The sequence below is a fragment of the Rutilus rutilus genome (genome assembly GCF_951802725.1).
Source record: "Rutilus rutilus genome assembly, chromosome: 19".
NCBI lineage: Eukaryota > Metazoa > Chordata > Actinopteri > Cypriniformes > Leuciscidae > Rutilus > Rutilus rutilus.
In genome coordinates, this window is record NC_140232.1 from 22,166,048 (window position 1) to 22,178,102 (window position 12,055).

Consider the following 12,055-nt stretch of genomic DNA (forward strand, 5'->3'; position numbering starts at 1 on the left):
GAAATGGACCATTGACACAACTATAACCTCTATTTACCCGCACAGGTCATTCGATTCTTTCCGACTCGGAGCGTTTTTACTCGGCAACACTCGGCTCCGTTCGCCGATCACATGCCACCGGAAGCATGGTTTATTCACGCATGCGCGGCAGTCATTCGATTATTTCCGTTTTAACTCGGCAACACTCGGCTCCGTTCGCCGATCACATGCGTCAAGCCTGCCCCTTTCTTCTCTGTGTGGCTCATTTTGCGCCATTTTGTCCGCACCACTGTGTTGATTGGGTTTTTGAGATCTGTTGTGGAGCCAATCAGAAGGGTACCGGACAACCGGAGAAACGGTAAAGGGTTGCGCTTGCTCTAAGGGAAATGGTAGCTGACAACACGGATTGGTTTGTCAGTGACCAACCAAATGACTAATTCCGAATACAGAAATCAAATCGGTTAATTATGCGAGAGGTAGAGAGCGCGAGCCATAAGCTATACGCGCGCGAGAACGTACACTGGACATGAATGATACTGTTAGTGAAGCTGTCGAAAACAAAGACAGACCTGCAAATGTTTGTGAAATAGGGGCTGTTTTGAACTAATTAAAAAGCGTCTCAGTTACCTTGGTTTGCCCATAACAAGGAGCAACTGTTTGTGAAATGCTGCAAATTTGTGAATTATTCAGACCTTCTTGTCAACTTTTCAGCCACTTACTTTGTGTGTGTGTAGCTAAAAAGATCAGACAAACAGTCAGAATGTAATATAGGATGCTGTTCATAATGTTAAATACCTTCATACATTCAATAAGGAAACATCCAGCCATCACGACACCAGACAGAAGTCATGATTTCATAGAAGACTGCTAGTTGTTCTTGTACTGAATAATAAGTAGGAAACGCCTTGCACCTAATTTGTTTATTTATTTGATGTTTTTATGACAAATTAGGTGAGGAAGGAGAGATGGAACAATATACAACTACAACCGGGGATCAGATAGTGGTGCAAGCTGCCAATGGGCAAATCCAGCAGCAGGTAAGAGCCAATGCAAACAGCTTAGCTTACTGTTTAATCAGTGGCTTTCACTGTGGGAAAAAGGACAATGACTGTGTGTTTGATTTTGTTTGTTTTTTCAGGCATTTAAAAATAAACTTGTACATTTTACTGTATGTACTGCAGATGTGTATAAGGTGCAGTAGTATTTTTAAAATAGAAGAGTAATCTACTTCAGTAAGTGGTTACCAATTCAAGGAAAGGACTGAGTAAATAGTATTGAACTGGCCTGCAGTCTCTCTCATTTGAAATGAAATACATCAGTCCTGATAAAAACAAGGTTAATGTCACACAAACACACCCAGTTCGCAAGCACTATATTAATCACAGCTTTCTCTTTCTCTCTCTCTCTATATATATCCTCCCTATAAAAAGTTGCTGAACCATTTTTTTGCTTGTGAATCTGTTGAGAACCACTGGTCCAGAATATCAGAAATGGACAGTGTGAATTAAGGGAATAGATTAGGAAGTATAAAATAACAAAGTGCATTTCTGTAAGAGAGAATGCAGAGCAAAGTGTGATGTGGGATTGTCCACAGGCTCAGGGGACCGTAACTGCAGTACAGCTGCAAACAGAAGCACCTGTCACTACGGCAACAGGCCAGCAAGTGCAGACGCTCCAGGTAGTTGTGTGAACTCCGACCTTCAGGCTTGTGATGTTGCATGCGTCATGTCACACTGTCTGCGAGGATGTGAGCTCGTCCAGCATGCCTCGCTTTCACTTGCGGCAAATCGTGATCCGGTTCGTCTAATGTTCCATGTTGTCCATGGCATCAAAGCATCTGCTTGGGACACATTTTCAAGAAGAATCATTTGTGTGTTTTAATGTGTCTGGAACAGAATTTAAAAAGATTGTGTAGAGTAACTATGGAGTCATTACTATAAGATCACTTGCATGTTATCACCACTTTATACTGATCAGTTCACAGCATTGTATGGATTTTAGATGAACTGCATGATTGTCTGATTATCATGTTGAAACATGAAATTCTAGCTCCCTCATTCCAGCCATTACCACCAGTCTGGGTCATTTTCTGTAGAAATTATTAAACAGTAATAAAATGTATTGTAACGTGGAACAACATGGCCATTAAAATAAAAAAAATTCCATCATAAACAGTGATGTATGTCCTGTGTAATGCCTAAAGCTGCATGTTCAGGTCTAATATTGTGTTGAATATCGACATCTCACCATGCTAACTTTCAGTTTATGTGTGCGCTCAGGTCCAGGGTCAGCCATTGATGGTCCAGGTGAGTGGCGGGCAGCTGATTACATCCTCAGGTCAGCCCATCATGGTACAAGCCATGTCTGGAGCTCAGGGCCAGACCATCATGCAGTTGCCTGTGTCTGGAGCTCAAGGCCTTCAGCAGGTAAGTGCCATTCTGGTTGTCATCAGCACTCCTCATTGTGGGAAAGTCTCCCTAAATAGATCTGTAGATTGTCCTATTATACTGAACAGCAAAATTATCTAGATATCCCTCTGATATTGTTATGTTAATATTGCACATATTTTATGAAAAAATGGATGGGGATAATGATTATTATTATTACACTTAACAGTAAAATTATCTTAATATCCCTTTGTTGTTATTATTAATGCTCATATTATATGAAACAATGGTTTATTATTATATTTCAAGGTAAAATTATCTAAATTCATCTCTGTTGTCCTTATTATTGTAATCAATGTTTTTTTTTTTATGTGTAAATGTAGATCCAGTTGGTTCAGCCGGGTCAGATTCAGTTGCAGGGAGGTCAAACTCTGCAGCTGCAGGGTCAGCAGGGTCAGACTCAACAGTTCATCATACAGCAGCCCCAGACTGCCATTACCGCGGGCCAGAACCAGGTCTCAAACACACTTTATTCTTTTCTCTGGTCTGTTAAGTTGGAATGTAACTAACAATTCCAAACCTAGAACACTTATGCAAATGAATAACATCGGGGTTAAAATGGTGTGGGAACGTTGTACTTTATTTTTTCACTGATGCAATATTATTATGTTGTGCATGAATTAAGAGAATGCTGTCATAACAACTATAATGACTAGTTTGTGTTATTGGTATAAGGCAGATTTCTCAGATTACTTTACACTGGTTTTGTTGTATGAACTGTAAATTAATGTGTATTCTGTATTACAGGGGCAGCAGATAACATTACAAGGACAGCAGGTTGCCCAAACAGCTGAAGGACAGACCATTGTATACCAGCCTGTGAACGCTGATGGCACAGTTCTGCAGCAGGGTATTTAAATACAATACCTATACTTGGTTTATCTGTCTTCAGTAAACATTAAATCAGACATGAACAAGATAAACTAGATGATCAATCAGGGTTTTAACAAACATGAATATGCCATTATACTGAAGGTTATTCAGGTGAGGACTAATAGTTCCCTCCCCTCCATAGGTATGATCACCATCCCAGCAGGCTCCCTGGCAGGCACTCAGATTGTCCAGGCAGCAGGGGCCGGCAACACCTCCACGACCAACAGCGGGCAGGGCACAGTCACCGTTACCTTGCCAGTATCCGGAAACATGGTGAACACTGGGGGAATGGTCATGGTAAGACCTCCTGATGAGGTATCTAACAAACTTAAACCGTCCCCTTCATTAGTCATCACAGGTGTAGGAGGGTGCATGCTGTGTTAAAACTCAATCACCTTGCTTGTGGACTCGCCTTTTCACGTGTTGATCCAACCTTCTGAAAAGTAAATCGATTTGTACAAATGATTTTACCTTAAAGGGATAGTTCACCTAAGGGCTGGGCAATATGTCTAATTGAATATTTGAAAATCGTGACTCATCCCTACTAAAGTAAACAGCGCTGAAATTCAACGAAGAACACAAATGTCTTGGTGATTTAAACTAGTTTAAAGCCAGACGAAACATTGTGCTATGAATGATCCAGTTAGAATTTTCAGTCTACAAATCACCATCATTTACGATGGATTTACTGTAGTAACACTAACTGCACAATTTTATTGTGGCAGAAAGTATTTTTGTTATTAAGCTATAGCACATGTGCATTTGTATTTATAATAAATGTATTTAGGCTACTGTTTTTAATAACAAATACCATTTGCGTGCTATATTTATGGTTTTACCTGGGTGATTACTTCCATCTAGTATCATACATTTAGGTTGTGATAACCATGGTAGACTCCTAACTTAAACTGGCAGAATATAAAATGTTTACCCAAATAAAAATTAGGTTGTTACAATTTTTATAGATGTTACTGTTTTTGTTAACAAATTTAACTGCGTCACCAACTCCAGCTACTGTCAAATGTACGTTTCTAAGGGACAACATACAGTGAGGAAAATAAATATTTGAACACCCTGCTATTTTGCAAGTTCTCCCACTTAGAAATCATGGAGGGGTCTGAAATTGTCATCGTAGCTGCATGTCCACTGTGAGAGACATAATAAAAATAAAAAAATCCAGAAATCACAATGTATGATTTTTTAACTATTTATTTGTATGATACAGCTGCAAATAAGTATTTGAACACCTGTCTATCAGCTAGAATTCTGACCCTCAAAGACCTGTTAGTCTGCCTTTAAAATGTCCACCTCCACTCCATTTATTATCCTAGAGAAGATCTGTGTGGAGGAGTAGGCCAAAATCCCTCCTGCAGTGTGTGCAAACCTGGTGAAAAACTACAGGAAACGTTTGACCTCTGTAATTGCAAACAAAGGCTACTGTACCAAATATTAACATTGATTTTCTCAGGTGTTCAAATACTTATTTGCAGCTGTATCATACAAATAAATAGTTAAAAAATCATATATTGTGATTTCTGGATTGTTTTTTTTAGATTATGTCTCTCACAGTGGACATGCACCTACGATGACAATTTCAGACCCCTCCATGATTTCCAAGTGGGAGAACTTGCAAAATAGCAGGGTGTTCAAATACTTATTTTCCTCACTGTATGTAATATAATTAATATTGCAGCTTGCACGGCAAGCTGTACCAAAGATACGTGCCAATAAAATCAGGTAAAACAAACCTGTTTCATGATTTGCAACAATATCACCTGTTAGAACTTTTTTCAAGGAAAAAAGGAAAGGAAATTGTAGAGAATTAAAAAAAGTGTACCTACCTCAGATTTGTGAAATGTTCACCTGTTTACCAAATATTTGTCATGTTCTTACAATAAAGAGTAGTTTATAACCACTAACAGTCTGGTTTCTACAACTTTCGCTCAGGAGCAAAAATCTACCTTTAAACTTGAAAAAAAGAAAGATTTGTCATTTATCTGATAATTATCGATATCGACTGATATGAAAACATTTATGATGTCTTTTTTGGCCATATCTCCCAGCCCTACTTCACTGAAATGTTGTTTCAAACTCACATGACTTTCATTATTCTGCGGCAGTGTTCATTTATCATTTATATACTATTATAGTATTTATTACATTTTAAAATGAGCTTTTATTTGATATTTTCAGTTTTCATTTAAATTTTAGTTTGTTTTAGTCATTTTGTTATGTGCTTTTGTTATTTTATTAAGGTTTATTTTTTTATATTTCTATTTTAATTTATTTTTGTTTAAGTTTTAATAGTTTTAGTACTTCAACTTAAACTTGTTAATATCAGTTATCATCTTGTGGCTGAATGTCGATACAATATATCTCTGTATTTTCTACTAAAAAAAAAAAAAAATCAATGTTGCCCTATAAACAATATTTATATTGAAGGCTATGAAAACAAATACAGTGAATGTAACCATACAAAAAATGCTAAAATCTCATTACATTCTGACTTCACTGAATTCACTAAACTAAAAATGAAAATAAATTAAAACAAAAGCACAGACTAAATGTTACTTACTATAAGCTCAGATGAGTGAATGTGTTTTCCCTTATACCAGAGAAGGGAAAACACATTCACTCATCTGAGCTTATAGTAATTATATCGTCCACATTTGATTACCCAATTGCAATTGTCACTTTACAGTACTGCTGTCATAAGCCCTATTCACACTGGATTAGTATTATCTTGGGACCACGTGTGATTTAGAAATTATCCACCCACATCTGAATTTCGTGTGACGCATTCGCACGGGATAAACAAAGCCTGTGATTTTACTCGAAATTACAGACTTCTCTCCCGAATATGATGTCAATAGGCTATTGCTTGGAAATGTCTTGTCGTTATAGGTCTAGCTGTATGATATATCATAAACAGAAGAATGTTCCTTACCACGTCATCCATCTCCATCTAATCATTATTTTTATTTTTGCTCTTCTGATGGTTTTCAGCTTTCTCTTTCTGCAAATTGTATAGTTGTATCGTATCATGGTGTATAGCGGTATGACCCAGAACCCAAAATACTATCAAAACCCTCCAACACTTTTATCTCCATTCTTCGTGAAAGATGGATAAAAAAGCGTACAGGAAACAGAAACCTTGAAAAAATTATAAACGACCCCGCCAAATCACAGAGATGCTGATTCGCACGGGACTAATATTATCACAGGACCTCGGTGTTCGGCGAAATATGGTAGGTCATTTGCAGGGGAATTTTTACTTTACAAATTACAGACATGGCCAATTCGCACGGGATTAAGATCACAGACATCCTCCGCAAGTATTACAAATGACTACAGGTCACCAGGTAATATTTATCCCGTGCGAATAGGGCTAGGTTTAATATCTAGGCTACATATGGCACATTTAATGTACAACAATAAATATTTGAGCAAAATGTATATCCGATGTGTATCTGTCAGAGCTTCTGACGGAGCAAGCCACTTTAAACTATTGCCTATGCATTAACTATATTGTTGTTATTTTGAAGCCCTTATTATAAAGCCTGTCTCATGTTTAGGACAGATTTGATTATGCACTTCCTCCGTAGCGGCTCACTCTGAGTCCTCCGCTATTTTTTAGATGTGCTCGTAATATCAAACTACTGTATCTAGATATAAACGGTATAGCCTCATTCTTTATCATTTAAAATATATTAATATATTGTACAAACTCGATATACCGCTCAGCCCTAATGGCAACATTTCTATGTTCCTTAAATTGTATAGGCTAACTAGTTTGTTTGTTTCGTCTAGTACAGGGGTGTCCAAACTCAGTCCTGGAGGGCCACTGTCCTGCAGAGTTTAGCTCCAACCCCAATTAAACACACCTGAAACATATAATCAGATCTTGATTATCTGGTTCAGGTGTGTTTAATTGGGGTTGGAGCTAAACTCTGCAGGACAGTGACCCTCCAGGACTGAGTTTGGACACCCCTGGTCTAGTATAATCAGCGTGTTGCCATGCCAAATTTCTAATTTTTGTTTAAGTGTTTTAAGTACAAGTTTTTCTTCTAATATTTATGTTTTATGTTATTTATTACAGAAAACAATCTGGATCTGGGCTGTCAAAATTCAAAATGACAAAAAAACACCATAAAAATATCATAAAAGTGGTTAAATTGAAGTAATTGAAACTCGGATATGACACCTTTAGACATTTTTTGACGTGACCCTTCATTTATGAATGATTCGGTGTCACATTGACTGATCACGATGTGGCATGCTTGAAGTGGGAATGAGAAATAAGAATACAGTGAAGGGGAAGATTGTAAATGAATAATGACATATTTATTTGTTCCATCTCACAAAGCTATTGTATGACTTCAGAAGATTTGAATTGAAATATAAAGTCATTTTGGCCACTTTTATGAATTGTGAACAGTGCTTGCTTTGTCATTTGGAGCCTGACAGCCCGCAGATCCCCAGATTCAATTTCTTTATTATATATAAAAAAAGATTGGATAGGACACATTTTTCCTTTTTTGTTCCATGAGAGAAAGAAAGTCATACAGGTTTGGAACAACACAAGGGTGTAAATAATGATATTGTATTTAAGGTGAACTATTCCTTTAATATGTAACAGCATTCAGCATCTTTCAATTAAAAAAGCCCAAAATCCTAGTTTCAGGAATCTTCCTAAAATTTGATGATTTACTCAGAAGCAAGTGGAAAGTGGCGACCTCCATCTGCTCTGTTAATATTTAGCATTGATTCAGGTGTCAGGATGATATCAGCCTGTCGCCTCTTCACAAATGATCCACTCAGCTGTTCTGTGGGTGTCCTTTTCTCACGCTAGTGTGTCATCAAATTTCAGTCCATATTACATCAGCTGTCACCTGACTGATCACTGGATTGCTAATTAATTTGATTTGATTGATTGATTTTAGTTGTTACATTTGTTAATACGTTTTTTATGTCTGTTCAGGTTTGGACATAGATTGAATTAATTCTGTGTGCCCTTTTTCTTTCCTTCCCGCTCTTCCAGATGATGCCGGGTGGTGGTGCTGTGCCAGCCATCCAACGAATCCCTCTGCCAGGAGCCGAGATGCTCGAAGAGGAGCCGCTGTATGTTAATGCCAAGCAATATCATCGTATCTTAAAGAGACGGCAAGCTCGTGCCAAGCTGGAGGCAGAGGGCAAAATCCCTAAAGAAAGAAGGGTGAGTCTTCCTCTTCTGAATGCCATGATGTGCATCTTGAAATGAATTCTGTCTCATATCCAGACTGATTCCTTACTCTCCCCTACAGAAATACCTTCACGAGTCACGTCACAAACACGCCATGCAGCGGAAGCGCGGTGACGGGGGACGCTTCTTCTCACCTAAAGAGAAAGAAGAAATGGCCTTGGCCATGCAGGTGAGAGCGCAGGGCCACGTCAAGCAGGAAGACCTCTGCAATGCCACCGAACTCGCGAGCGCACATTGGCTGCCCGAGCACACTGAGCCCCTCGCTTAGACGCTCATCTCCGCTTAGCAGATGCATTCTCACTCCTTTCCCGGTGTGACATGCTGTCATTGGCTGCTCTTGCACACATCACCTCCTGCTTTTTCCTGTGCTTGTTGGCTGCTTGATTCTGTCCCATCATGTCTCATTGCTAGTTAAGCATTCGTGCGAACAGACTGCATGATCTGCAAAATCTGCCGTGTGGTATTTTATGACTGCCTGTCTGAACTTGGATTTCTGCAATATTTAACAAGAAAAAGATCATCTCTTCATAGTCATGACATAATCACGATGAAAACACTGATATTCCTTGCATACTGATGCAGCTCTTCTGAATCGCTGATACAATGTGACTTACTTTATCATGTGACTGTTTCTGTTTGATCTAAACACCATTATTATTTACAGCATGGAGGTTAAAGAAAGCATGAATGCTCAGTTTGCTAAGCTCAATCATGAAATCACTGCCTGAAAATATGATTTTTTTTTTTTTTTTTTGAGGAACCAGTTTAAAAGAAATGAGATTTGTTTGAAATGTAAATATTTTATGTTGTTTGGTGTACTAAATTTTTTGAGGAAGCATTTGTTTTGTTTTGTTTGGTGGATACTGTACTTTCTTGCTTGGCTTAACCTGTGCGGTGTCGTCACTGTGTTCATTTTTGTCGCATGTTGTGATTTTTATGCTGAATAAACATTCTGACTGACTTCCAAAAGGTTCACCGAGAAAAATAACTCAAACTACAAACTCAACTACCGTTTTAAAGTTTGGGGTCAGTAAGATTTTTTTGGTAACACTTTACAATAAGGTTCATTAGTTAATATTAGTTAATGTATGAACATTACATGTTCTCTCAACATGAACTAACAATGAGCAATTCATCTTTGTTAATGTTAGTTAATAAAAATACAGCTGTTCATTAACTAATGTTAACAAATACAACCTTTGATTTTGATAACGTATTAGTAAAAGTTGAACTTAATATGAACTAATAATAATAAATGCTGACGTATTGTTCATTCTTAGTTAATGTTAACTAAAGTTGTTAACTAATGAACCTTATTGTAAAGTGTTTTTTTTAACAAGAAATGAATAATTTTAATCAGCAAGGGTGCATTAAATTGCTCAAAAGTGACAGTAAATACATTTACAGTGTTAAATTCTATTTTCTAAATGCTGAAATTTTTAACTTTGTTAATCAAAGAATCCTTTTTTTTCACAAAAATATTAAGCAGCACGATAAGAAGTGTTTCTTAAGCACCAAATCAGCATATTAGAATGATTTCTGAAGGATCATGTGACTCTGAAGACTGGAGTAATGATGCTGAAAATTCAGCTTTGATATCACAGGAATAACTTACATTTTAAAATGTATTTAAATAGAAAACGTATCTTAAATTGTAACATTTTACAACATTGCTATTCTACTGTATAACTGTATCAAATAAATGCAGCCTTGGTGAGCATAAGAGACTTCTTTCAAAAACATTTAAAAAAAAACTTGCTGACCCCAAACTTTTAGTGTACTGTGAAACAGCAGTGAACCGTGCCTTGTGATTCATGATCCTGTTTGTCTTGTCAAGTCATTTTTATTCAGAAATGTTTTGGGATTTAATATTTCCAGGTACTTCACTGACTAGAACAGCACAAATTTGAAGTCTGTAACGTTAAACAGTTCTACAGAACAGAAGTCTAAATTTTCCTGAAATCCAACGATGTGACAGCTTGGTAAACATAAACCTTTTGCTGTTTTTTCTTGGTTATTCAGTGTTTTTCCTGATGCTATAAGTCATGATGTCTCAACCCTAGTAAAAAGGCTTAGTGCTGAGTGAAGCATATCTAAAATTAGGCGTGAGGGTAATGATTGACCCTCTTCCTCTCCCCCTCACCCCTGCAGGAGCAACAGGACCAGAACCAGGCTGGAGACGAGGCTGTGGCCCAGATGATCCGGGTGTCATAGCACTAGGACGGCTACCATTTTTAGTGACTCTGAAGGCCCAAATTTACACCAGTGTGAATCTCCAATGCAACACTAACAGTCCTAATTCATCATGGCCTGTGTTTCTCCTGTCTCATGTCTTCCACTGAAGGGAGGGGCCCTGTTTTCTGTTTTCTCTCTATGGTCTGCTATTGCTCCTGAGGACACATATAGAAAGAGCCATTACTGTTAATGTACAGCGTAATGAATTCAGCTTGCCGTTTAAAAAGCAATTAAATAGCAAAGTGTAAATTGACCTACAGAGACGGAGAATACGCAGCTAACCAAGGACTCATTTACCGTGATGTTTCTCAAAGGTGGCAGTATGGCTCATTGTAGTGTTGTTCAGTGTAGGCTATGTGTACATGTTTGGCATGGGAAAAAGAGCATTGTGGGGAAACAATAAAGGCAAAAGGGCAACATTTTTGAGAAATCAGTCCTAGTCACCAAGGAAACACCGGGCATATAGAGGTGTCCTTGTTTCCCAAGCTTTTATCCAGATTTCCCTTAACATGAATTCATTTTACATTAGTGTTTTGAAAAAACTATCATTTGTAATTTGAGTGAGTTTTGTGTATTCAGTGACCTGTCTTCCCACCTCATCTAGTTCCTACTTGGAAATGTGAATACTCTTGAGTTGTTGTTTTGGACATTGAAGTAGTCTAACCTGTATTTTGATAAAAAAAAAAAAAAAAAAAAGTGTGCGAAATGCATTGCGAAAGATCTTGCTTTGTGAACTTGCCTTTATTATTCTAATCTGTGCGAGCACATGAAGGATGTAAATGATCCTAAATCAAACAGTTCTATGATTTGATCTACTCAAGTGCAATTGAAATCAGATATTTTAAAGCAGTGGCTCTTAACCAGGGTGCGGCGCCCTACAATTATTTACATGTACTTATCTGTGTGTGTGTTTATATATATATATATATATATATATATATATATATATATATATATATATATATATATATATATATATATATATATATATATATTACAACAAAAAATACCTACATCAGCTTAGATAGGTGACAGTTCACTCATAAATGAAAATTAGAACCAATAGGCAAAGACTGCGTATTAAGGAATTTAAATGAAACATTTATTTTTTGAATTTGAATTTCTTTAGCCTATTTCCAAAATGGATAGACAGCCTCATTCACCATTCACTTTCAAAACCTTTTGTGTCTCACAAAAAATAGTCATACAGGTTTGGAACAACATGAGAGTGAGTAAATTATAAAAAAAAAATATTTATTTTTTTGTGCGTCAACTGTCT

At 37.2% G+C, this 12,055-nt stretch overlaps 1 protein-coding gene across 9 annotated transcripts; it reads left to right on the top strand.

Moving 5' to 3' along the window:
- The first annotated feature begins 62 nt into the window (after window positions 1-62).
- nfyal (nuclear transcription factor Y, alpha, like) lies at window positions 63-11,497 on the top strand. 9 transcript variants are annotated; one of them, XM_084389429.1, is made up of 10 exons: window positions 243-337; window positions 931-1,016; window positions 1,574-1,660; window positions 2,259-2,405; window positions 2,750-2,881; window positions 3,174-3,276; window positions 3,442-3,596; window positions 8,341-8,514; window positions 8,603-8,710; window positions 10,693-11,497. In XM_084389429.1, exons 2-10 carry the CDS (start codon window positions 945-947, stop codon window positions 10,753-10,755), a joined length of 1,041 nt encoding a protein of 346 aa, XP_084245555.1. In that variant the 5' UTR covers window positions 243-337; window positions 931-944; the 3' UTR covers window positions 10,756-11,497. The 9 variants fall into 9 exon arrangements, with proteins under 9 accessions (XP_084245559.1, XP_084245558.1, XP_084245557.1 ...); XM_084389427.1 differs by having other exon boundaries at window positions 245-337; window positions 3,442-3,614; XM_084389428.1 differs by having other exon boundaries at window positions 250-337; window positions 1,574-1,657; window positions 3,442-3,614.
- Window positions 11,498-12,055: the final 558 nt, after the last annotated feature.

Coding starts and splice junctions, on each gene's coding strand:
- nfyal (XM_084389425.1), top strand. CDS start 945: ATGGAACAATATACAACTACAACCGGGGATCAGATAGTGGTGCAAGCT. Junction 2,406..2,749: donor GAGCTCAAGGCCTTCAGCAG/GTAAGTGCCATT, acceptor GTGTAAATGTAG/ATCCAGTTGGTTCAGCCGGG. Junction 8,515..8,602: donor AAATCCCTAAAGAAAGAAGG/GTGAGTCTTCCT, acceptor TCTCCCCTACAG/AAATACCTTCACGAGTCACG.